General features: G+C 44.0%; 3 protein-coding genes across 3 annotated transcripts; all 3 read right to left on the bottom strand.

Annotated features, from left to right (window-relative positions):
- Window positions 1–9,313: 9,313 nt before the first annotated feature.
- LOC118636472 (ferritin heavy chain-like) lies at window positions 9,314–9,859 on the bottom strand. The gene has a single exon (XM_036271572.1). It carries the CDS (start codon window positions 9,857–9,859, stop codon window positions 9,314–9,316), a length of 546 nt encoding a protein of 181 aa, XP_036127465.1.
- A 5,314-nt stretch (window positions 9,860–15,173) lies between these two features.
- Window positions 15,174–15,932, bottom strand: LOC118635476 (ferritin heavy chain-like). The gene has a single exon (XM_036270143.1). It carries the CDS (start codon window positions 15,930–15,932, stop codon window positions 15,174–15,176), a length of 759 nt encoding a protein of 252 aa, XP_036126036.1.
- A 5,237-nt stretch (window positions 15,933–21,169) lies between these two features.
- On the bottom strand, window positions 21,170–22,603 carry FTHL18 (ferritin heavy chain like 18). The gene is made up of 2 exons (XM_036270142.1): window positions 22,387–22,603; window positions 21,170–21,966 (listed from the first exon to the last, which is right to left on the bottom strand). The coding sequence occupies exons 1-2, from the start codon at window positions 22,601–22,603 to the stop codon at window positions 21,170–21,172; spliced, it is 1,014 nt and encodes a 337-aa protein (XP_036126035.1).
- Window positions 22,604–26,516: the final 3,913 nt, after the last annotated feature.

The raw sequence follows: 26,516 nt of genomic DNA, 5'->3' as shown, positions 1-26,516 counted from the left end.
AAAAAAAAAAAAAAAACTATTAGAAACGATAAACAAATATAGTAGAGTTACAGAGTACAAAATCAATGTATAAAAATTCACTGCATTCCTATATACTAACAATAAAATTTTAGAAAAAAAACAATATCTTTTGCAATTGCAACAAAAAAAAATAATACAATACCTAGGAATAAACTTAACAAAAGATGTGAAGGACCTGTATACTGAAAACTGTGAGGCATTATTAAAAGAGATTGAAAAAGACAACAATATGGAAAGATATTCCATGTTCATGGATTGGAAGAGTCAACACAGTTAAAATGGCCATATTACCCAAAGCAATATACATATTTAATGCAATCCTCATCAAAACCCCAATGATATATTTTTTTTATTTATTTTTTTATGAATTTTTATTTATTTTTTTGTTACAGATATTTTAACTTTTTACCCCATTGGCACCCCTCACCCCACCCCACCTCTGCCCCGTCCCCGGCTTAGTTGTCCATGTCCATTGGTCATACATACATGCATATAAGTTCTGTGGTTTATCTCTTCCCACCCCCCCACCCCCCCATCCCCTCTTCTGAGGGATGTCAGTCTGTGCCCTACTTCCATGGGTCTACTGTCCAATGATATATTTTTTAAAAATAGAACAAAAATCACCAGATTTTTGGTATGGAACCACAAAAGACCCCAAATAGCCAAAGTAATCATCAGAAAAAAAGAATGAAGCCAGAGGTATCACACTACCAGAGTTCAAATTATAATACAGAGCAAAACCATCAAAACCACATGGTAATGGCAAAAAAAAAAAAAAACAGAGCCACAGACCAGTGGAATCAAATTGAGAGCCCAGAAATAAAACCACATATATAGAAGCAAATAATTTTTGACAAAGAAGTCAAAAACATACAATGGGGAAAAGTAAGCCTCTTCAGTAAATGGCGCTGGGAAAATTGGAAAGCCACATGCAAAAGAATGAAACTAAATTAAAGTTTGTCCCCATGTACAAAAATTAATTCAAAATGAATCAAAGACCTAAATATAAGATCTGAAATAATGAGTTACATAGAAAAAAAAAAAAAAAAAAACAACAGATACCGAACTTATGGACCTTGGTTGTAGAGAATATGTTATAAATTTGACCCCAAAGGCAACAAAAATAAATGAATGGGACTATATCAAACTAAAAAGCTCCTTTACAGCAAAACAAACCACCAACAGAACTAAAAGGCAACCAACAAAATGGGAGATATTTGTAAACAACAGCTTTGACAAGGAGCTAATATCCAAAATATATAAAGAACTCATACAATTCAACCAACCAAACGAACAATTCAATTTAAAAAAGGGCCGGAGGACCTAAACAGACACTTCTCCCAAGATGACATACAAATGGCCAACAAGTATATAAAAAGATGCTGAACTTCACTAGCTACTAGGGAAATGCAAACCAAAACTACAATGAAATACTGCCTCACACCTGTTCAAATCGCTATTATCAACAAGATAAGTAATAATAAGTGTTGGAGAGGCTGTGGAGAAAAAGGAACCCTCATTTACTGCTGGTGGGAATGTAAACTGGTACAGCCACTATGGAAAACAGTATGGCAGTTCCTCATAAAATTAAGAATAGAGTTACCATATAACCCAGCAGTCCCTCTTCTGGGTATCTACCCCAAAAATTTGAAAACACTTGTTTGCAAAAATATATGCTCCCCATTGTTCATTGCAGCACTATTTGTGGTGGCCAAGACATGGAAATAACCAAAGTATCATTTGATAGAATATTAGATAAAGATACATTACATATACATACAAGGGAACACTACTCAGCCATAAGAAAATATGAAATATTGCCATTTGAAACAACATGGATGCGACCTTGAGAATATTATGTTAAGCAAAATAAGTCAGTCAGAAAAAGCTAAGAACCATATGATTTCACTCATATGTGGGATATAAAACTGAAATTCACAGACACAGACAACAGTATGGTGGTTTCTAGAGGGAAGTGGGGTGGGGAGGTTGTAAAGTGTAAAGGGGGCCAAATATATGGTGACAGAAGATTATTTGACTTTGGGTGGTGGGCACACAATACAATATACAGATCATGTATCATAGAAATGTATGCTTGAAACCTATATAATCTTATTAACCAATGTCACCCCCAAAATTTAATTAAAACAAAAACTAAAAACAAAAGCTTGTATAATGCAAAAAAGACAAAAATTTTTATAGAGGCAAAGAGAAGCCTTTTATAATGATAAAATGTTCAAACCATCATGAAGCGATATCATTATAAATATACATGCATATAATCAAAGGGCCTCAAATACATGGAACTAAAACTCACAGACCTGAAGAATGATACAGATAAGTCAGAAATAATAGAGACCTCAATTCCCACTTTTAGTAATGTGCAGACTAAGAAGAAAAGCAACAAAAAGTAGAAGTCTTTACTAAAATTATAAACCAACTAGACCTAAAAATCTATGGAACACTTCACTCAACAACAGCTGAATTCTCTTTTTCCCAAGCACTCATGAAATATTCTCCAGGATACAGCATATTCTAAGACAAGCCTCAATAAGTTTAAAAGGATTGAAATCATACAAATAACTTTTTGACCCAAATTGAACAAAATTAGAAATCAGTTAACAGAAGACAAATTGGGAAATTAAAAAATATGTGGAAATTAAACAACACACTTCTAAATAACAAGTGGGTCAAAGAAGAAATCACAAGGAAAATTAGGAAATACTTTGAGATGAATGTAAAAGACACACAGCACATCAAAAATTATAAAATGCAGTAAATGCAGTGATTAGAGAAAAATGTAAAGCTATAAATGATTATATTAAAAAATAAAAAGATTTCAAATAACCTAACTTGCCAAATTTTTTAAAAATATAGAAAGATTAGAGCCAACTGAACCCAAAGTAAGCAGAAGTAAGGAAATGTTAAAGATCAGAGCAAAAATAAAAGCAATATAGGACAGAAAAAAATAGAGAAAAATCAAAGAGAGTTCTTTTAAAAATCAACAAATTTTTTCAAGATGTAACTGTTGCAAAATACCCACCACTAAAGTTTTTTAGGTTTCACATTTTCTCTGTTTTGTGTTCTTACATATTTTCCAAATTGTTCTGTGCATTTTAAATTCACTTAACATACCACAGTGCAGTGAGACTGCTCCAGTGCACTGGGCTGTGAGCCTCTTCCTTAAAAGTGTAAGGCATCTTGTGAATTCTATAAGCAGTTTTGTCTCAACACCCACACTGATGTCTTTTGTGTGTGTGTGTGGGGGGGGGTGGTACGTGCCCCTAGCAGGAACTGAACCCAGGACTCTCTGGTCTGCAGGCCGACCCTCAACCTCTGAGCCAAACTGGCCAGGGTGACATTAATGTATTTTATTCTTGTTATTTGTTATTATTATTTGTCATTTACAAATTTGCTTAAGGGTTAAGGAAATGTAAGACCCTATTGAGTTCCTGTAATTCAATTAGATTTTGTGTTGTTGTCTTTTGAATATGCCTTTTTATTTTCTTTATTGATTTTTTTTTTATCCTCACCCGAGGACATTTTTCCATTTTTTGTACAGATAGAATGGGAGGGAGAGAGAGGAAGGGAGAGAGAGAGAGAAACATCGACGTGAAGGGACATATCGAGTGGCTGCCACCCGCACGACCAACCAGGGCCAGGGACAAACTGCAACCGAAGTACGTGCCCTTAGCGGGAACCGAACCCGGGTCTCTCCGGACCGCAGGCCGACGCTCTAACCGCTGAGCCAAACTGGCCAGGGCTCTTTATTGATTTTATATAGAGAGGAAGGGAGAGGAAGAGAGAGATAGAAACATCAATGAGAGAGAACATCGATTGGCCACCTCCTGCACACACCCCCACTGGAGAATCGGGCCCACAACCTGAGCATGTGCCCTGACTGGCAATCAAACCTATGACCTCTCCGTGCATGGGTTGAAGCTCAACCACTGAGCCACACCAGCCAGGCTTGTTGTGTAGTTCACATTCATGGCCTAAACTTGACCACACTGTTGCTGATTGTATGGTTTTCACCTGGACACAATGTAGAATGCTCAATTACTTCTATTCCTCTTACACTAATATGCTCTGGGCTGGAGACATGAAATCTTCGAGCCACCAGAACTTGCTAGTTAAGTAGCTTGACAACTGGGCCACCAAAGAACTTGAACTTCATGTTTTAAGGATTGAGCTGTTCTGGAACATATTGCTGCACTTTGGAAAATCACAACTGAGTGCCAGTGGTATCTTTTCCATAGAGAATTTGCCCCACTTTGCTTTAAAGATGCCTTTTTCATCCACACATGGTTGATAGGTCCAGTCTGCCCTTGATCAAGGCCTTGGTCTTGGTGGGTTTCCTACATCAGTCAATCACTTCAGTTAAAATTGGCTGCAGCTGTAAGAACTCTTGTCCAATATATTTGCAACTATGCTCCCATTTATAGATATACTCTCTACTGTTCAATCTCCAGACTCTAATGCAAAGGTGGTGTGAACTCCCTTTGTGTGTGTGTGGGGGGGGGGGAGGGCAGTTTGTGGATAGTTGTGAGGAACTGATATCAGAAAAAATACCTTCAAGTGTACTAATTTATTGATAAATATTAGGTGTTTGTTTATAAATAAATAAAAATCAACAAAAATGACAATTTCCTCAGCCAGACTGACCAAGAAAAAAATGATAAAATACTTAAATTATTAAAATTGGTAATGTAACAAGGACATCACTACATGGTTTATAGAAGTTAAAAGGATTATAAGGGGATAATATGGAGCAGAACTAGATAGTCCACCTAGATGAAATGGGCAAATTCCTAGGAAAATACAAACTACAGAAACTGACTCAAGAAGAACTAGAATATGTAAATAGATTTATAATAAGTAAAGTGATTAAGCTAGTAATTTAAAAACTACCCATAATCAAAAGTCCAGGCTCAAATGATTTCACTGATGAACTCTATCAAATATTTAAAGAATAAATATCTTATTCTTTACAAAATCTTCTGAAAAATAGCACAGGGAACATTTTCTAACACATTCCAAAGCTAGTGTTATCATGATAGCAGAAGCAGCTAAGTGTTTCACAAGAAAACTAAAGAGATTTGGCCTGTGGGCTGTAGTTTGACAACCCATGCTATAAAACAAACCAGTTTGAGATAAAACAGCAGAATGGATTAAAGTGTGTGTGTGTGTGTGTGTGTGTGTGTGTGTGTGATCAATAATTATTGATTCAATAATTGTTGTTGAAGTTAAAGTAAGCTTTTAGTATAATTGGTCCAGTACTTGCATGATGGTATGACTGAGTGAATTGTGTACATCGAGACATCAGTGTTATTTTTCAACTCCTCAGATAATTCCATAGTGCAGCCACGTTTGAATACCAGGATGTTAAAGCAATGCTTCTAAATGGCAGTGTGCATTTATTACCAGGGATCTTGTTAAAATGTAGATTCTGATTCAGTAGGTCTGGAGTAGGGCTTCAGAGTTTGCATTTCTAACAAGTGCTCAAGTGAGGCTGATGCTTCTGGTCCATAGACCACACTTTGAGTAGCAAGGTGCTCCCACTTGTTTTCATTGTCCAGGATGTCTAGGTCATGCTCCAAGGGACTCTGATGTACTTGGTCTGAGATCAAGATTTTTTAAAGGTCTGCAGGTGACTAATATTAGAAAAGCTTAGGAACCTCTAGGCTAAAGTGCATGTTTAATAAATTTTAATTTTTATATTATCAGTAGCCCTAATATAGTCCCTTTTGCATTTCTGTGCCTTATTTTACACCTTTTTATGACAAAACATCCATATATATAGTAGGAATCAAAGTGAGCCCTTTACCCTTTCACTTTTGTACATCCCTGAGGAGCAAAAAGTAGTTCAACATGGAAAGAGAAGGATCAGGCAACCTGGATTTGGCAAGACTAAGCTAAAATGTGTTCTAGGGGGCTATTTTAAAGGATAGCTGGTTGAGACAAAATTTAGAGGATTAGCACAGAAAGCATCAGAGTAAAACTCACTTCCCAGCCTGAGCTTGGGGCAGCATAAACAAAAATCTTTCTTCCTTGAGTCCTGGCTACACCTGACAACCAAAGAAGCTACAAAGAATTTTTTATTTCTTCTTAACATGCAAGGTGACATAGTTGACTAAAATGCAAAAGACTTCAATGACAACATAAACAGACATGCAATATTTTCCCCAAAGCATAATCCACACAAAGGAACTTAAAAGTGACTCAAGGATGATGATAAAAATGATGATGAAGATAATATGACTAACAAATAAAGTATTTACACTGTGCCAAACACTGTTTTAAAAGATTTACATATATTAACTCATTTAATCTCCACAGTAACACAGTGAATTTGACACTTTTATTATTCTTATTTTAAATGTGAGGAAACCGAGAAATTAAATATCTTACACAGGTTCACCCAAGATGAGTGGCTAAGATGATATGTGAATTCAGACACTCTGAGGTTAATTAATCATTATATCAAACTGCCTCTTCAAAACAGAAAAGTATAAAGGATCCTCAGTGAACTGACAGTTTTAAACAACCACAATGCTTGTCCTGTGCTTCCTCATATCTAGGGGAGAGATGTGTATTGAAGTATATATATATAAGTAGTCCTGCACCCCCCAAAAAATCTGAGACAAATTCAGAGAGAGGAGAGGTCCTCAAAGCAGGCCAAGAAAAAAAATATTAAAAATACCAAGTTTGACAAAAAAGAGTAAAGGGACAATCACATTTTCTTGAAACTGAACTCAAAAGACCATAATCCTCATTTTTAAGGAAGTGTTAAAGCAAAGTCATGGAGAAATGTGGAAGGAAATTACTGTTTAGCTAAACTTGTTCATATTTTACTAAATAATTCAAAGCAATTTGCTAGCATTAAAGAGACTCAAGCTACCCACGTGTCTTTGAATATTACATACAAAGTCTACAAATTTTTAACTTTGGTCTTTGTAAACTATACATGCTATAGGAGAAACAAAATGTTTTGAGTATTTTTCCTCAGACCTGGACAACTTTAGGATTAACATAGGTACAGATTTCATCTGGTCAAATAGAGATAGGACTGAGACAGGGAAAGAGTTTTTAAAGGGGGAAAGAAAAAAACAACAACATACATAGAGCAGCAGGTCTCTCATTTCCTTGTGAAATCTTTTTACTGGGAAATAATTTCTTTCTATCCATAGCCGTGGAGACAAGGTAATAGGCTAACTCTTCTCCACATTATGTAAGGAGAAACCAGAGGCCACACTAAGGTTAGGAACAGGCTGATTTTGAGATGAACTCTGAGCAGACATGTGTGACCACACTCTGGAATGAGGTCACAGTACAGGTTGGGGCCAGCAGCCCCCTGACTGTTTGAACACCTCAACCCATCCTCTAATGTTAGCTGTACTGGGATTGGGGTTGGATGGGCCATACTCTCTCTACACTTTCTTTCTGGTGAACTTATCCAGTCCCATGACTTCAAAAGCATCTATAGTTGATGTCTCTCATATGTGTATTTCCAACCCTGACATACCACCTGAGCTCCAGATTCATTTTTCTGGCTACTTGCATGACATTTCTACTTGGATATCTAATAGGCATCTCAGATTTCACACATGCCTTCTCTAACCCTGTGTCCCCCTAAAAATGTCCCCAGATTAATAAATAGCACTACCATCAATCCAGGTGTTCAAATCCAAACACTAGAACCTAGATAATTTTCCCAATTTCCCATTCCTCACCTCTGCTCCATAAGTAAATCTTGTCAGTTTACCTGCTTAAAAGCTCATCCAGTGTATCTGGAATTTGCCTACATCTCTTCATTTCAATTATCATCAAAGTTCAAACTCTATTGTCTCTCACCTGGACCAGCTACAGTATGTCCTAAATGGTCTCCCAGCTTCAACTCTCCCCCATCCTCTACATTGACATTCACCCTTAACCTTATATATTTTCAGCCCTTAAAATGAGGTAGTTTATGGATTTTGAAAATGTGTTACCTTTAATAGGAGAAAGGGTACAACTGAAGGAGAAAAGTAGTACATGTCCAGCATGATGACCACAGAAAGTTACTCCTGTGTCTACGGGAAAGTCGGCCTAAGGCTCATTTTCCATTATTACTATTTCCCAGGGTGAGCTTGTCAAAGAAATATCATACTATTCAGACTTCTAAGATACCCCCCCCCCAATATTGCTACCCAGAAGCAACAAACTTTAGCATTTGAACAATTTAATGAGCTAAAATTTTTTAGAGAAAATTGGAAGACTCCTTTTATTTTAATCCCTGCCCAATCCCATTCTTTACTTCTTCCTTAGAGGCAACCAGTATCATGAATTTCATACTATGATTTTGTTATACTTTTACCATGCACATGCACCCACATTCACCAGGGCTCCACCTCAGCCCACTTGCACATACCACATGTTTTATAAAAGGAAGATTAATTCTGTGCTTTTAAGGGTCCCACATAATACCTCTCCCTCCATCCAGGGTCCCACAGTATACCTCCTCCTTCGATCCATGAAGATCCTCAGCTGCATGTGAATGGAACATGGGTGGGTGCACAGATTCCTGGATACCTGTTTTAAAACTTAAAAGATGAAGGTTTTGCCTTGACTGTTTTTCTCAGTGGTTAGAGCATCGGGCCGCGGACCAGAGAGGCCTGGCTTCGGTTCCTGCTAAGGGCACACACCTTGGTTGCGGTTCCTCCCTGACCCTGGTGGCAACCAGTCAACGTGTCTCTCTCACATCGATGTTTCTCTTTCTCTCTCTCCCTCCCTTTTTCCCTCCCTCTCTCCCTCCCACTCAATCTGAAAATAAATGCAAAAATGTCCTCCGGTGAGGAATAAAAAAATAAAAAGATGAAGGTTTTGCCCTGGCCAGTTTGGCTCAGCGGTTAGAGCGTCGGCCTGCGGTCCGGAGAGACGTGGGTTCGGTTCCCGCTAGGGGCACGTACTTCGGTTGCAGTTTGTCCCCGGCCCTGGTTGGTTGTGCGGGTGGCAGCCACTCGATGTGTCCCTTCACGTCGATGTTTCTCTCTCTCGCTCCCTCCCACTCTATCTGTACAAAAAAATGGAAAAATATCCTCGGGTGAGGAAAAAAAAAAAAAAGATGAAGATTTTGTACACACGAATCAAACACCTGTATTTATTTAAGAACCAATAACATTATTAGAAGAAATAGTAAAACTTGAATATAAAAACTAAAGTGAACATTTTGCAAGGGCAGTAAGTCAATAGGCATGCTCAGCATGGTGACCAGAGGAAGTCACCACATGGATATCAGGAAGAAAGTCCAGGCTCAGTTCTTGTTGCCACCCAGGGTGAGCTTATCAAAGATGTGCTCTGCCAGACGAAATTCCGGGGCTCCCATTTTTCGCAGATTGGTGATATGGTCCCCTAACTCTTTGATGAACTGCACCTTCTCATGCAGGTAGTGACGCTTCAGAAAGTTACACACATGAGCATCCTTCTTCTCAGTGCCCAGGTGGTACAGATTGAGCAGGTTCTCATTCATTTGCTTCGTCAGGTGCAATGCGTATTCCATAGCCCTCAGGCCACTCTCCCAGTTCTCATGCTCAGGCCTTCTTATGTTGAATAGGCGGATAAGGCCCCCGCGCTGGTTCTGCACCCACATAAGTTTTTCCGCATTCTCGCTCTCCTTGTTCGACTGCTGAAGGAAATACTGACTGAAATACCTCAAGGCAACATCGTCACGATCGAAATAGAAGGCCATGGACAGGTACACGTAAGAGGCATGGAACTCTAGATTGATCTGGTCGTTGATGGCAGCTTCGCAGTCAGGGTGGTAGTTCTGACGCACAGATGAGGGTGTAGGGATAGCCATGGCTAACAACAAGGGTGCCGGGTACAGGGGGAGGGTCACCAAGACCAAGGCGGCGTGTAGCTGGGGATATGGAGCGAGCCTTAGAGCATCCCGGGGGTGAAAAAGTAACCAGAGTGGCCAGAGACAGGTGTGCTATTTTCGAGAGTTCAGTCACAGGCGGCTAGCGGTTGTCTCTGATATGGGACCAGAAGATGGAGGATGGGACCGGAAGACGGAAATAGGACCGGAAGACAGAAGATGGTACAGAGTGTTGGGGGAGGGGAAGACGGAAGGAGAATTCCTTGAGGGGAGGAGAGGGGGGAATCAGGGGGGCCCAAGTGGTCAGCACACCAATGACATATTTCAGGTTCCATCACACCCTGGGTGACACAGAGAGAGTCTACCCTGAGCACCTGGCAATTAATGTTCTAAATTTTACAATAATATTCCTATATTGCAAAAATTTCTCCTGTCCTCTATTGTTTCCCGCTGGAGTTGACATTTTTTATTTGGTAAATCCCTTTTCCTGACTTAAAATTCTGAGTCACTGAATTTGAATTTCTGGTAAAATTCCCTTCTGTTTCCTGTATTTCATCTGGGTCCCCCCGCCCCGAAGTGAAATCGTTCTGTGTGTTCCTTGTGAGCTTCTCTTTGTCCTTCCTCATGCGTCTGGCGAACCTTTGTTCGTTTACATTGATGGATAAAGGACACACTTGATCCACCGAGGTCATTAGCACGGATCTGACCTAGAGCTGTGAAGTCCGCGGCACCCCTGGGCTCCTGCTCGAAGTGGGGGGGTGGGGGGTGGAGCGTGTCCATTCTATACACGCCATGTAGCCAACAGGTAGGACCGGGACGCTTCCTGTTGACAAAATAAAGGTGATATTTCTGACATTGGAAGACTCGTGTGTTCTCCTTGTAGGTAGATGCGTCCTATGGTTCCCTTCTCTGCGGTCTTAAACTGATGGCGCCGAGTTCACTGTGTTCGGAGTGCAGTTTGGGGAGATTAAAGGGGTCAAATGCCACTGTTCTGCTGAGTTCTGTGAGCCATTCTAGAAAATTATCAAACCGCTTGAGGAGGAGGTCACGGGAACTTTCCATGTACAGCCTGTTGGTCAGAAGCACAGGTGAGAACCTAGACTTGTAATTAGTGCCTGAAGTGGAGGATTGGAGGCAATCTTATGAGACTGAGTATTTACCCTGTGGGATCTCTACTAAGTCCAGGTAGTTAGTGTCATCATTGCAGCTTAGGATGCTCAGGTGGTATCTGAAAAGTTGGAGAATTGGTTGAGATGGTAAAAAAAAAAAAATACGCATTTGTTTTCAGAAATAGTCTTTTTAATAATAAACAAGTTTATGCCAATAAATTCAACAATTTAGTTAAAAGTAAGCTAGAGGCCAATCTAATGTATGAACTTAGGATACAAAAAATCTAAATCAAATTGTTACTAGAAAAAGTCTACATGACCACGTTATATACCTTTCTCCACCAAACTTCACTCAAGAAGAAAGATGTGCCATAAAAAATCTTGTAAAATGAGGATGGGACTCTTCCCTTCTCTTGAACTTTTTGGAATAGTTTCAGAAGGTGAGGTATTAGTTCTTTGAATGTTTGGGAAAAGTCACCTATGAAGCCATCCAGTCCAGGACATTTGTTGGTAGGTGTTTCTTTGTTTGTTTTTTGTTTGTTTTTTAGTTATTGTTGTTATTATTATTACTGCTTCAATTTTGTTAGTTATAAGCCATCTGTTCAGTTTTTCAGTGTCTTCTCGATTCAGTTTTGAAAGATTGTATCTTTCTGGGAAGTCATTTATTTCTTCCATATTGTCCAATTTGTTGGCATATAGTTGTTCATAATATTTTCTTAGGCTTGCTGCATACCTTTCATACGGATATTGTATCAGGCCCTTCCTACTAGTGGGTAGACTATAAATGCACATTTTGGGTATATAACGTCTACTGTGCATGAATGTGTTCTCATAGAAGGACTGACACTGCTATCCTTAGAAAGGCCTCCTTGTGAGGTTTGACCTTGGGCCTGGTATCTGGGAACTCCAGTTTGGAGAGTGTTCCCACTTTCCCTAATTGATAAAAGTGTCTCATTGTGCCTAGACAGGGTAAACAATATAGTTTGTGCTGAACACATGTTTTCTTTCTGTGTGTATGAAATCCTGGTACTTGCTACGACAAAAGTGCCTACAAGCCCAGCCCCCAATACAAACTTGGAGCAGGGAGTGTATAAATGGCTTTGCAGCCTCGGAATTATCCACGTGATAATTCTACTTGGACATCTAATAGGCATCTCAGATGTTATATAATATGGCATTCCCACCCTTCCACCCCAGATATGTCCCTGCCCAAAAGTCCCCAAATTAATAAGTAGTACTACCATCAACCCAGTTATTCAATTCTAAACAGTAGAAGCTAGATTATTTTCCTCATTTCTCATTCTTCACCTCTGGTCCATAAGCAAATCATGTCAACCCATTCAATCCATCTGAAATTTAACTTCATCTCTTCATTTTCTCAGTCACCACCACAGTTCAAGCCACCATTGTCTTTCACCTGAACCAGCTACACCATCTCTCTTTTTTGTTTTTAGTCCTCCCCCGAGGACATTTTTGCATTTATGTTCAGACAGAGTGGAAAGGAAAGGGTGTGTGTGTAGGGGGGGCAGGAATCAACGTGAGAGAGGCACAGTGAATGGTTGTCAGCCGCACAACCTCGACCCAGGCCGGGGCCAAACCGCAACCGAAGTAAGTGCCCTGAGCGGGAACCCAACACAGGACTCTCTGGTCCATGGGCCGACACTCTAACGGCTTAGCCCCAGTATTGCTACATCATCTCTTAACTGATTCCCCAGCTTCAGCTCTTCTCCACCCTCTACAGCCTTCAAAGCAGTGGGTCACTGACAACATTCAGAGGCATTTTTCTAGTTAACATTCAATATCAAAAATTTGGCCCTCAGCCTTGACCTTGTGTTTTTCAGTCCTTCTACTGAGGTAATTTGGGGTTTGGGGTACCATGTTACTTTAATGGAAGAAAGAGTACAATTGAAGCAAAAACTATATTTGGATGTTTTGTAAGGGCAGTATGCATGTCCAGCATGGTGGCCGTGGGAAGTCACTCCCACGTCGATGGGAGAGCCCGCCGAAGGTCGGCTATCATGATCACTGTCGCTCAGGGTGAGTTTGTCAAAGAGGTACTGTGCCAGGAGGGCTTTTGGGGTCTCCAGCTTGATACCCGGATGATGTCAATAAACATTAACATTTGTATATTTTGGTAAATTAAAAAGTTTTAGGTGAAATGTAAGAATCCTTTATTTCAATCCCATTCTGTTCACTGTCTCCAGAGGCAAGCACACCTGTGATTTTAAGGCCATGTTTTATACTTTTAGCATGAACGTACATCCACATTCACCAGGGCCGCAGACCATCCACCTCACCCCACCCCGTATGCCACGTTGTTTATAAGGGGCAGATTAAATGTGTGCTTTCCAGGGTCCCACGGAACCCCTCCTTCCTCTACCTAGCGTCTCACCTCAGAGAATGCCCCCTCCCTCAGCCCAGGTTCCCACGGAATCCCCCTCCCCCCGCCCAGGGTCCCACGGAATCCCCCTCCCCCTGCCCCCTGTCCCACGGAATCCCCCCTCCCCCACCCAAAGTCCCATGGAATCCCCCCTCCCTCCGCCCAGAGTCCCACGGAATCCCCCCTCCCCCCGCCCAAGGTCCCATGGAATACCCCCTCCCCCGCCCAGGGTCCCACAGAATCCCCCCTCCCCCCGCTCCCTGTCCCACGGAATCCCCCCTCCCCCGCCCAAGGTCCCACGGAATCCCCCCTCCCCCGCCCAGGATCCCACGGAATCCCCCCTCCCCCCGCCCAGGGTCCCACGGGAATGCCCCTCCCCCCGCCCAGGGTCCCACGGAATGCCCCTCCCCCCACCCCGGTCCCACGGAATGCCCCTCCCCCCGCCCAGGGTCCCACGGGATCCCCCTCCCCCCACCCAGGGTCCCATGCAATGCCCCCTCCCTCCCCCCCGGTCCCACGGAATGCCCCCTCCCTCCCCCCCGGACCCTCGGAATACCTCCTCCCCCTGCCCAGGGTCCCACGGAATCCCCCTCCCTCCGCCCCCGGTCCCACGGAATGCCCCCTCCCTCCGCTCCTGGACCCTCGGAATACCTCCTCCCCCTGCCCAGGGTCCCACGGAATCCCCCCTCCCTCAGCCCCCGGTCTCACGGAATGCCCCCTCCCCCCGCCCAGGGTCCCACGGAATGCCCCTCCCCCCACCCCTGTCCCATTGAATACCCCCTCCCCCCGCTCAGGGTCCCACGGAATCCCCCCTCCCTCCGCCCCCGGACCCTCGGAATACCTCCTCCCCCTGCCCAGGGTCCCACGGAATCCCCCTCCCCCCGCCCAGGGTCCCACGGAATGTCCCCTCCCTCCAACCCCGGTCCCACAGAATGCCACCTCCCTCCGCCCAGGGTCCCACGGAATGCCCCTCCCCCCACCCCCGGTCCCACGAAATGCCCCCTCCCTCCGCCCCCAGTCCCACGGGATGCCCCCTCCCTCCGCCCCCGGACCTTCGGAATACCTCCTCCCCCTGCCCAGGGTCCCACGGAATCCCTCCTCCCTCCGCACCCGGACCCTCGGAATACCTCCTCCCCCTGCCCAGGGTCCCACGGAATCCCCCCTACCTCTGCCCCCGGTCCCACGGAATCCCCCTCCCCCTGCCCAGGGTCCCACAAAATCCCCCCTCCCTCAGCCCCCGGAATACCCCCTCCCCCGCCCAGGGTCCCACGGAATGCCCCTCCCCCCACCCGGGGTCCCACGGAATGCTCCCTCCCCCTGCCCAGGGTCCCACAGAATCCCCCCTCCCTCCGCCCAGGGTCCCACGGAATCCTCCCTCCCCCCGCCCAGGGTCCCACGGAATACCCCCTCCCCCGCCCAGGGTCCCACGGAATGCCCCTCCCCCCACCCAGGGTCCCACGGAATGCTCCCTCCCCCCGCCCAGGGTCCCACAGAATCCCCCCTCCCTCCGCCCAGGGTCCCACGGAATCCTCCCTCCCCCCGCCCAGGGCCCCACGGAATACCCCCTCCCTCCAGCCGTGGAGAGACTCCGGAATGCCTATCGTAAAACAAAAGGTGAGGGTTTTGCACACACGAATCAATGAAAGACCTTCATTTGCGTAGGAAACAATAACTTTATTGCGAGAAATGCTACAACCTGAACCGAAAAACGGAAGTGAACGTTTTGCAAGGGCAATACGGCGACAGGCATGCTTGGCACGGTGCCCCGAGGAAGTCGGCCCGTGGCTCTCGGGAAGGCAGTCCCGGCTCAGGGCTTCGCGCTGGCGCCCAGGGCGAGCTTGTCGAAGAGGTACTCGGCCAGGCTGGATTCGGGGGCCCCCAGCCGACGCAGCTCGACGATGTTGGCGCCGAAGCGGTTGATGAACTTCACATCCTGGCGGAGGTGGTGGCGCCCCAGGAAGTCGCACAGGTGCGCGTCGCTCCGGGTGGAGGCCAGCTGGAACAGGCCTTGCAGGCTCTGGTTGACGACCCTCTCCACGTGCAAGGCGCTCTTCATGGCCCTCAGGCCGCTCTCCCACTGGCTGCGATCAGGCCTCCTGACATCGCGCAGGCGCAGGCGACCGCCACGCTGGTTCTGCAGCTTCATGAGCGCCTGGGCCTGCTCCCTCTCCTCCCGGGACTGCCACAGGAAGAAGCTGGCGAAGTGCTTCAGGGCGGTGTCCTGGCGGTCGAAATAGAAGGCGATGGACAGGTACACGTAGGAGGCGTAGAGCTCCAGGTTGATCTGCTTGTTGATGGCGGCCTCGCAGTGGGCGTGGTAGTTCTGGCGCACGAGCGAGAGCGGCCCGGGCCCCGCTGGAGGCTCGGGAGCCGCGGCTGGGGGCTCGGGAGCCGGGGCCTGAGGCGCAGGCCCCGCGCCTGGAAGCATAGGCAGCAGGTTTTCTGGAGGGGGCCCTCCCGCCAAGTAGGTCAGCAGGGCGTCATGGCGAGGGTTGAGGGGCGGGCTGCGGGGCGGGCAGCGGCGCGGGCGGGGGCGGCGGCTTCGCCGGGGACGGATCATCCCCATGGTGGTAGGCGAGGGCAGCTGAAGGCCCAGCGGGCAGCGGTGGCGACCTCGGAGGTCCCTGGGGCGGGCCACCAGGGCGGCTGCGGACCGGCCTTCTCAGGAGTGAGCGGCAGGCCGCCGGCGCTGGGCTCTGAGGGGGACCGGAAGAAGGAAGAAGGCAGAAGCGACCGTTAATCGGGACGTTGCGAGAGGGGGCAGCGCGGGGGGGAGGATCCTGGCGGGGGCGGGGCGTGAGGGGGCCTCAGAGGGGGGCCCACGTGGGCGACGCACTGCAGGCAGGTTCCATCTCAGCCCCCGGGGAGGCGGGAGAGTCCGCCTGAGCACCTGCACGGGATGTTTTACATTGTACGACAGCATTTCTATCCTGCAAGAACTTGTTGTCCTCGAATCGTTTCCTTAGAGCTGACATTTTTTATTTGGTAAGGCCCTTTGCCTGACTTAAAATTCCGAGTCTCTGAACTTGAATTTCTGGTAAAATTCCCTTCTGTTTCCTGTATTTCATCTGGGTCCCCCCGCCCCGAAGTGAAATCGTTCTGTGTGTTCCTTGCGAGCTTCTCTTTGGCCTTCCTCATGCATCTGGCGAACCTTTGTTCGTTTACATTGATGGATAAAGGACGCACTTGATCCACCGAGGTCATTAGCACGGATCTGATCTAGAGCTGTGAAGTCCGCGGCACCCCTGGGCTCCTGCTCGAAGTGGGGGGGTGGGGGGTGGAGCGTGTCCATTCTATACACGCCATGTAGCCAACAGGCAGGACCGGGACGCTTCCTGTTGACAAAATAAAGGTGATATTTCTGACATTGGAAGACTCGTGTGTTCTCCTTGTAGGTAGATGCGTCCTATGGTTCCCTTCTCTGCGGCTCTGCAAATGTCTTAAACTGATGGCGCCGAGTTCACTGTGTTCGGAGTGCAGTTTGGGGAGATTAAAGGGGTCAAATGCCACAGGGGCCCGCCGGCCTACACGAGCAGGGGTGGGGGAGGTTCGAGCTGAGCCAGGTGGAAGGTCTGCTGTTCAAAGTAGCTCTGGGATCTCACAGTTGACCAAGGACCCTCTACAGTGCTGCAATGTCACTTGCTCTGTTCTGAGAGTCTCTCTGACAGTGCTCAGGTTTCTACTGCAGACGTTTCACGTTCTCTGAAGTAACCAATCCAGTAGCCTCCGCTTATCTGTCTTTCAAGAATTCCTCACACTTTCCGGTCCCCTAATGGCACCCTTTCTGTGTGTGTGTGTGTGTGCACGCACGCAGATAATTTTTGTGTTTAGTTTACCAACGTGATTCAATTACACTTCTTTATTTTAAAATAAAAACACCCGTTTTCTGAATAGTCAATACTCTTACAGCTTTCAAAAACCTCAGAGACCTCTCTGCAGGCAGCGAACAGGTATTATTTGTTATCATCAGGAGAAAAAGGATGAAAAAAAAAGAAATCCTATTCATGTTAAGCAAAATCATAGAGTCAGAGGGAAGAAACTTTAGAAACATATTCCTTAGTGAATTTTTTGTTCAAGTGCACATCGAACATTTACCGAGATAGACCATGTTCTATGCTACAACACAAGGTTCAATAAATATAACATTATTTATATCACGAAAGAGATGAGAAGAAGACATCATTGTGGATCATACACTTAATCAAAAGATAATGAGGGGATATAATTGAAATTTTATATTAAAAGAAATATATATTTTGGTTTTCATCCCCAGCTCCTGGCCACAGGTCCTAAAACCTTAGTAATTTTCTAAGTGATGAGAGTGATGGAAACACATTTTGTTTTAATACTTGTTTTTTTTTGTCACCAGTTCCTAAAAGAACTCTGGAGCGATGAAGGTGAAAGGGCCATCTTTTGCTATTTACAGTAAACTCCTTTCAGCCATTCCTGAGTTTATGATAATGCGGCAACTTTTAAGAAGCCCCTGAGGATGGAGGTCTGGTTGCCAGGGAAACCAACCACGTGATTAGAGGGTTGGAGCTTGTGGTCCTTCCTCCTGACCTCTGGAGAGGTGAGGTGAGGGGCTGGAGGTTGACTTAATCACTAACGGCCAATGATTTCATTAATCATGCCTATTGTAATGAGGCCTCCACTAAAACCTAATCGTAGAGGTTCAGAAAGTATCTGGGGTGTGAATACATGGAAGTACTACGAGGGTGATGCAACTGGAGCAGGCATGGAAGCTGCATGGCCCTTCTCCCTCCACCTTGCCCTATGTGTGTCTTCCCTCTGGCTGATCCTAAGTTGTATCCTGTTATAATAAACTGGTAATCCACTAAGTAAACTGTTCTGCTGAGTTCTGTGAGCCATTCTAGAAAATTATCAAACCGCTTGAGAAGGAGGTCACGGGAACTTTCCATGTACAGCCTGTTGGTCAGAAGCACAGGTGAGAACCTAGACTTGTAATTAGTGCCTGAAGTGGAGGATCGGAGGCAATCTTATGAGACTGAGTACTTACCCTGTGGGATCTCTACTAAGTCCAGGTAGTTAGTGTCATCATTGCAGTTTAGGATGCTCAGGTGGTATCTGAAAAGTTGGAGAATTGGTTGAGATGGTAAAAAAAAAAAAAAAAAAATACGCATTTGTTTTCAAAAATAGTCTTTTTAATAATAAACAAGTTTATGCCAATAAATTCAACAATTTAGTTAAAAGTAAGCTAGAGGTCAATCTAATGTATGAACGTACATACAAAAAAATCTAAATCAAATTGTTACTGGAAAAAGTCTACATGACCACGTTATATACCTTTCTCCACCAAACTTCACTCAAGAAGAAAGATGTGCCATAAAAAATCTTGTAAAATGAGGTTGGGACTCTTCCCTTCTCTTGAACTTTTTGGAATAGTTTCAGAAGGCGAGGTATTAGTTCTTTGAATGTTTGGGAAAAGTCACCTATGAAGCCATGCAGTCCAGGACATTTGTTGGTAGGTGTTTGTTTGTTTGTTTTAGTTATTGTTATTATTATTACTGCTTCAATTTTGTTAGTTATAAGCCATCTGTTCAGTTTTTCAGTGCCTTCTCGATTCAGTTTTGAAAGATTGTATCTTTCTGGGAAGTCATTTATTTCTTCCATATTGTCCAATTTGTTGGCATATAGTTGTTCATAATATTTTCTTAGGCTTGCTGCATACCTTTCATACGGATATTGTATCAGGCCCTTCCTACTAGTGGGTAGACTATAAATGCACATTTTGGGTATATAACATCTACTGTGCATGAATGTGTTCTCATAGAAGGACTGACACTGCTATCCTTAGAAAGGCCTCCTTGTGAGGTTTGACCTTGGGCCTGGTATCTGGGAACTCCAGTTTGGAGAGTGTTCCCACTTTCCCTAATTGATAAAAGTGTCTCATTGTGCCTAGACAGGGTAAACAATATAGTTTGTGCTGAACACATGTTTTCTTTCTGTGTGTATGAAATCCTGGTACTTGCTACGACAAAAGTGCCTACAAGCCCAGCCCCCAATACAAACTTGGAGCAGGGAGTGTATAAATGGCTTTGCAGCCTCGAAATTATCCACGTGATAATTCTACTTGGACATCTAATAGGCATCTCAGATGTTATATAATATGGCATTCCCACCCTTCCACCCCAGATATGTCCCTGCCCAAAAGTCCCCAAATTAATAAGTAGTACTACCATCAATCCAGTTATTCAATTCTAAACAGTAGAAGCTAGATTATTTTCCTCATTTCTCATTCTTCACCTCTGGTCCATAAGCAAATCATGTCAACCCATTCAATCCATCTGGAATTTATCTTCATCTCTTCATTTTCTCAGTCACCACCACAATTCAAGCCACCATTGTCTTTCACCTGAACCAGCTACACCATCTCTCTTTTTTGTTTTTAGTCCTCCCCCGAGGACATTTTTGCATTTATGTTCAGACAGAGTGGAAAGGAAAGGGTGTGTGTGTGTTGGGGGATGGGGGGGCAATCAACGTGAGAGAGACACAGCGAATGGTTGTCAGCTGCACAACCTCGACCGAGGCCGGGGCCAAACCGCAACAGAAGTACGTGCCCTGAGCGGGAACCCAACGCAGGACTCTCTGGTCCATGTGCCGACGCTCTAACGGCTTAGCCCCAGTAGGGCTACACCATCTCTTACCTGATTCCCCAGCTTCAGCTCTTCTCCACCCTCTACAGCCTTCAAAGCAGTGGGTCACTGACAACATTCAGAGGCATTTTTCTAGTTAACATTCAATATCAGAAATTTGGCCCTCAGCCTTGACCTTGTGTTTTTCAGTCCTTCTACTGAGGTAATTTGGGGTTTGGGGTACCATGTTACTTTAATGGAAGAAAGAGTACAATTGAAGCAAAAACTATATTTGGATGTTTTGTAAGGGCAGTATGCATGTCCAGCATGGTGGCCGTGGGAAGTCACTCCCACGTCGATGGGAGAGCCCGCCGAAGGTCGGCTATCATGATCACTGTCGCTCAGGGTGAGTTTGTCAAAGAGGTACTGTGCCAGGATGGCTTTTGGGGTCTCCAGCTTGATGATGTCAATAAACATTAACATTTGTATATTTTGGTAAATTAAAAAGTTTTAGGTGAAATGTAAGAATCCTTTATTTCAATCCCATTCTGTTCAGTCTCCAGAGGCAAGCACACCTGTGATTTTAAGGCCATGTTTTATACTTTTAGCATGAACGTACATCCACATTCACCAGGGCCGCAGACCATCCACCTCACCCCACCCCGTATGCCACGTTGTTTATAAGGGGCAGATTAAATGTGTGCTTTCCAGGGTCCCACGGAACCCCTCCTTCCTCCACCTTGCGTCTCACCTCACAGAATACCTCCTCCCTCCGCCCAGGGTCGTACAGAATACCTCCACCCTCCAGCCAGGGTCCCACAAAACACCTCCTTCCTCCACCCATGGTCCCAAGAAACACCTCCTCCCTCTACCCAGAGTCCCAAGAAATACCTCCTCCCTCCACCCAGTGTCCCAAGAAATACCTCCTCCCTCCATCCGTGGAGATCCCGAGCTGCATGTGATTGGGGTGTGGGTGGGTGGAGAGACTCCTGAATACCTGTTTTAAAACTTAAAAGGTGAGGATTTGGAAAATTGAACTAAAAAAATATACCTTTACTTGTTTAAGAACCAATAAATTTATTTAAAGAAATGTTGCAACTTGAACCTAAAAACGGAAGTGAACGTTTTTCAAGGGTAATATGGCAACAGACATGCTTGGCACGGTGCCCAGAGGAAGTCAGCTCATGGCTCTCGGGAAGGCAGTCCCGGCTCAGTTCTTCTTGCTGGCACCAAGGATGAGCTTGTCGAAGAGGTACTCTGCCAGGCCAGATTGTGGGGCTCCCATACTCTGCAGGTTGTTGATATAGTCCCCCAACTCTTTGATGTAGTTCACCTGTTCATGCAGGTAGTCCCTCTCTAGGAAGTGGCACAAGTGGCCGTCCTTTTTCTCAGTGGCCAGCTGGTGCAGACTGAGGAGGCTCTGGTTCACTCTCTTCGCCAGGAGCATGGTGAACTCCATGGCCCTCAGGCTGCTCTCCCAGTTGTCATGCTGAGGCCTGTGGATTCCCTCCAGGAGGGTGCGGCCCCCGCGCAGGTTCTGCAGCCACATCAGGCGGTCCGCCTGCTCCCTCTCCTTGCTTGCCCGCTCTCGGAAGAACTGGGCACAGTGATTCAAGGCCACCTCGTGGCGTTCGAAGTAGATGGCCATGGATGTGGACACGTAGGAGGCGTAGAGCTTCAGGTTGATCAGGTAGTTGACTGAGGCCTCGCAGTCAGGGTGGTAGTTCTGGCGCACGTAGGACGGCGGAGGGGCCTCCATGTCTGAAGCTGCAGGCTCTGTGGACACCAAGGCCCAGGTGGCGGGAAGCCCGAGCTGCGGGGCGGGCAGTGGTCGGGTGGAAGGTGCAGGCTGCAGGGGTGTTGTGGTGTCCCCGGGGCAGGCGGTGAGGGGGCCGGAGACTGGCCGTGACGGGGCCGGAGACTGGCCGCGACGGGGCGGAGACTGGCCGCGAGGGGGCCGGAGACTGGCCGCGAGGGCGGTAGGCTGCAGGCGGCTGGCGGTTGGCTCTGAGGTGGCACCGGAAGAAGTGACTGTTATTTAAGCGTGTTGGGGGCGTGGCGAGGGAGGGTCCGTGACGTGAGGGGGGACGTGAGGGGGGACGTGAGGGGGGCTCCCACCCCCGGGCGGCCACGGCTTTGGCGTTTCCCAGGTTCCATCCCAGTCTGGGTGAGGAGGGCGTCTCCGGGCTGGGCATCGGCGTATATAATATTTGAAGATGTTTTTCATGAATATAAGTGCAACTGTTGTGTTAATCACCTACATGCTTTCTTTGAGCAGTTTGCTTGAACGTTGCCCTATGTGATTGTTTCTTTAAACACAGTCCTTTCCTGGTGTGGTTGGTTACGTGTAATATCACAAAGCAGTGTTTGAATTGGAATGACTTCCACATGATACCGAGGACACTTGTGACAGCCTCACTCAGTTGCTGGGCCTCATTACTCCCGTGATGTCCCCTCTTCTCCTCTTGTTCACCGTCCAGTTCCCGCCGCTCCGATGGCCGAGCCCGGCCTCTAGGCTCTGACTCTTCACCTCTCCATCTTTCACTCTTTCAACTTGCTCTTCACTCCCTTGATCCTCGCCCATCACTCCTCTTACATCTTTAGTGTCGAAAGTACTATAGGTGTTCCTCCTTTTTACCCCCATTGACACCCCCCCCCCCGCACTGTTGTCTGTCCGTCCCTCCCACCTGGTCATCTTCCAGCGCAGCCCTACAAACACGTCCTCCTGTCCTGTCCACACCCCAGTGCGCACGGTTTCAGAGATCGCATCACTGATCCTGGCTTGTTCACCTGTTTCTCCTGGCGTGACAACTTCTTTGCCCTTGAGTAAGTACATACTTCCGTTTCCTCTGGCAAGAAACGAAGGGTTTAGGGGCACTCCTAGGGAAAGCACTGAACCATGGGGACCTATCTTCTTTCCAGTCTCATTTGTACCTTCATCGCCACCCAGTAAGCCTTTGCATGGACGTTTTCACTCAGGTCCTGAGGAATGAGCCACAGCGGTTGGGAATACCACTGATGTCAAATGGCCTTTCATTCATTCATTCAACAAGTATTTATTGATTATCTAGAATTGTCCAGGCACTGGTCTAGGATTTGAGCATATATTAGTAACAAAGAGAGGCTAAGTCTGTTCCCATGGGATTAGTGTTTAGTGGAGAAGCAGATCAAAACAAAAACAAACATAAACCTGCTATCTTTCTCCCCTTATTGTCCCAAGTAAACACACACAAGATATTACTCGTGCATTTGGAAATTACAAAGAGAAAATATATACTTAGAATTCAAGGATATTATAGTGGAAGACATAAGACCAACCTAAGTATTTATAATTAATTTATGTATGTATTAATTCAACAAACATTTATATACTCCAAATGTGTATTGGACACTGTGATTCTGGAAATACACAGAAAAATCAAACGTGGTCTGTGTTCTCAAGGTACAAGATAGTGTAACAGAATATTATAAATGCCCTCAGGTAATTTAAAGTTATGAATAAAATGTCTATTTTTACTTAAAAATTTATTCCCATTGATTTGATTAATGTACCTTTCTTGGGGTGTCTGTTCCTCTTTGGAAATTTATGCTATTTTATAATCAGTCTTTATGAAGAAAACAAAGGGTTAAATATCAAATGTCACTATGTAAACTTATCTAATCAGCTTTAGAGGCATTTAATTGTTGATTCTGTAAATAAATAGAATAATAACATTGTCTGTTAAGTTTGTTTTAATGATAGAAAAGAACTACTTGATCAGTTTCTCAAGGAGATATAATTATGTTATATATATTTGCTTAACACCAGTCTTTAGTCTTAATATAATTGTGGACTTTCAGAATTTCCTTGAAAGATTCCATTGTAGACTTCACTGTAAGAATCTATTTGACTAGAAGAGGTCTTGATTTTGTAGAACATTTTTTCATTATACACTCTAGTCCCAAGATAATTAATAATGAATTTATCCCTACAATTTTACTCTACAAATATTTACTCTACATATAACACTGTTAAATGCTTATATGTGTACTAATGATGAGAATAGTGTTTCTCATATATTTCATCCCTTATTAGTACCTCCTAGGAAAGTAGGTAATGGAAAAATAAATATATATTATAACTAAAATAAACCTAACACTTAAAATCAATTTTTGAAAGGAAAATCAACAAACAAGCATGGGCTGGGACATCAAATTTCTATAAAATAAATATACGTATGTACCAAAAAGCATTCTGTTCAGTTTTTCTTTAATGAGAAATATAATACTAAATAAAAACACAAAATGGGAAAACTTCAAATCAGATCATGTTTTTAAAAAACATGAATATAGGACCATAAAATGAAATGTTTGTGGTCAGGATGTATATTAGGGTTCTCCAGAGAAACAGAACCAGCAGGAAATATATACCTATAGCTATAGATATAGATATGAATAGATTTATATAAGAAACTGGCTCATGCAGTTACGAAAGCTGACAAGTCCCAAAATCTGACAGCAAACTGGAGACTCAGGAGAATTGATGATGTAGGTTCAGTCCAAAGGCCAACAGGCTTGAGAGCCAGAAGAAGCTGATGTGTCAGTTTAAATTTGAAGAAAAAAAAAAAAGACTTAAGAAGTTTCAATGATGCTTCAGATGATGCTTTTCCTTTTAAACACAATCACTTCTCACTGAGAATAAATTTATCATCTCTTCTCTATATACTGAAATTCAGGTTCTCTTTAGAGTGCAATGCCTTTACACCCTGATGTATGTAGACCATCTCAGGCCTTGACCAGTCTTTTTTTTTTTCTTTATTGTTTTGTTTTGTTTTTTTCATTTATTTATTTTTGTTATAGGTGGTTCTCTTCCCCCCCCCCCCATTGACACCCTCCTCCCAATCTTTATTGATTTTAGAGAGAGAGGAAGGGAGAAGGACAGAGAGATAGAAACATTGATTGGCTACCTCCTGCCTGCCCCCCACTGGGGATTTGGCCCACAACCTGGACATTTGCCCTGACCGGGAATTGAACTGGCGACCTCTTAGTGCATGGGTCCACACTCAACCACTGAGCCACACTGGCTGGGCTTGACCACCATTCTTTATGAAATAGTTGACACACTAGAGTTTATAGAATTATTCATAAAGTAAATTTGCTTTCAGTTAGTGGAAGCCATAATTTAAATATTGTCCATGTTTTTCTTTTTTTTATTAACTTGTGAAAAAGTAAAGTAAAACTTTATTCTAATGTAATTCTTCTGGTTTTATGGTGTACCATTAAAAGTGTCACTGACCTCAGCCCTGCCGGAGTGGCTCAGTGGTTGAGCATCGACCCATGCACCAAGAGGTCGCTGATTTGATTCCCAATCAGGGCACATGCCCAGGTTGTGGGCCCGATCCCCAGTGGGGCATGCAGGAGGAAACCAATCAATGCTCTCTTTCATTGATGTTTCTATCTCCCTCTCCCTTCCTCTCTCTCTAAAATCAATAAAGAAAAAAAAATAAGTCTCACTAACTTCAATAACTGAAGATGCTGAAGTTTCATTCTTTTGAAATATTTTTCATTTCCCAGTCATCACTTTAAAAGGAATTTTTAGTCTTTGAAGCTGATGAAATAAGTCAGTGTGACCATAAAGGTGTACATGGGACAATTGTCTTTTTTACACTTGTACATGCCAGTCTAGCAGCATTCACATTCACACACAACATAATTCAAAACACACATGAAAATGTGAACACTGTATCTGTGTGTCAGTATTGAGCTATAAAGAGATCAAGATAATCCTGAAAATGTTTCCAGTAGTTTTTCATTTAGATGTAAACATGAGAACAAATGTGGATAGAAAACACTGAGTTAGAATGGTATGAACACACCATGCATCTTATCAGTAACTATTTAGTACCTAATGTATCCCCAGTTTTGTACTGAATGATTGCAACAGACATTGACTTTAATCTCATCTTCCCAAGAGTCTGTTTCAGTTCACTTTGTTCACCAACAGAATAAATATAAGACCAATATAAAATTAGATGCTAATGAATTGATAATAGAATATGTATTAACATATTTATTTTGAAATATTCATGTATTCAATAATATTTTATTTAAAATCCTTCCTTATAGTGTCACAGATACAGAAGTTTCTATAGAAGTTCTCCTACCTTTTCCTACATAGCAATTAGGTTTAGGGAAAATATATTTTGTGCAATTATGTTAGTTAACCTAAAGATCTAGAAAGTCTTGGTTGAAGCTATAGATATTTTGTTTCACTAAAATTAAGTATAAATTTTTTCCAAACAAGTTAGGAAAAAGCTTAATCCATATAAAATTTTTCTATGATTTTATACCTTAATATAATATTAACCCAGAGTGTTAATAGAATAAACCGATATTCTGTGTGATCATTCTTCTTCATAATTTGACCTGAAAATGTGCTCTTATTTTTAATTTTCTAAACTTTTCTTCTTTGCTGATTTCCTCTTTTATAAAAATATAATGACCTCAACCAGCCAATGTTAAAACTCAGTGAAAAACACAACTTTCAATGTAAAATTTTTGTGCTGTATTTTCTGTGG

The sequence above is a fragment of the Molossus molossus genome, unplaced genomic scaffold (assembly GCF_014108415.1).
Source record: "Molossus molossus isolate mMolMol1 unplaced genomic scaffold, mMolMol1.p scaffold_m16_p_2, whole genome shotgun sequence".
NCBI classification, from domain to species: Eukaryota; Metazoa; Chordata; class Mammalia; order Chiroptera; family Molossidae; genus Molossus; species Molossus molossus.
The sequence above is the reverse complement of the archived record's forward strand: the minus strand, read 5'-3'. Positions and strand labels throughout refer to the sequence as shown.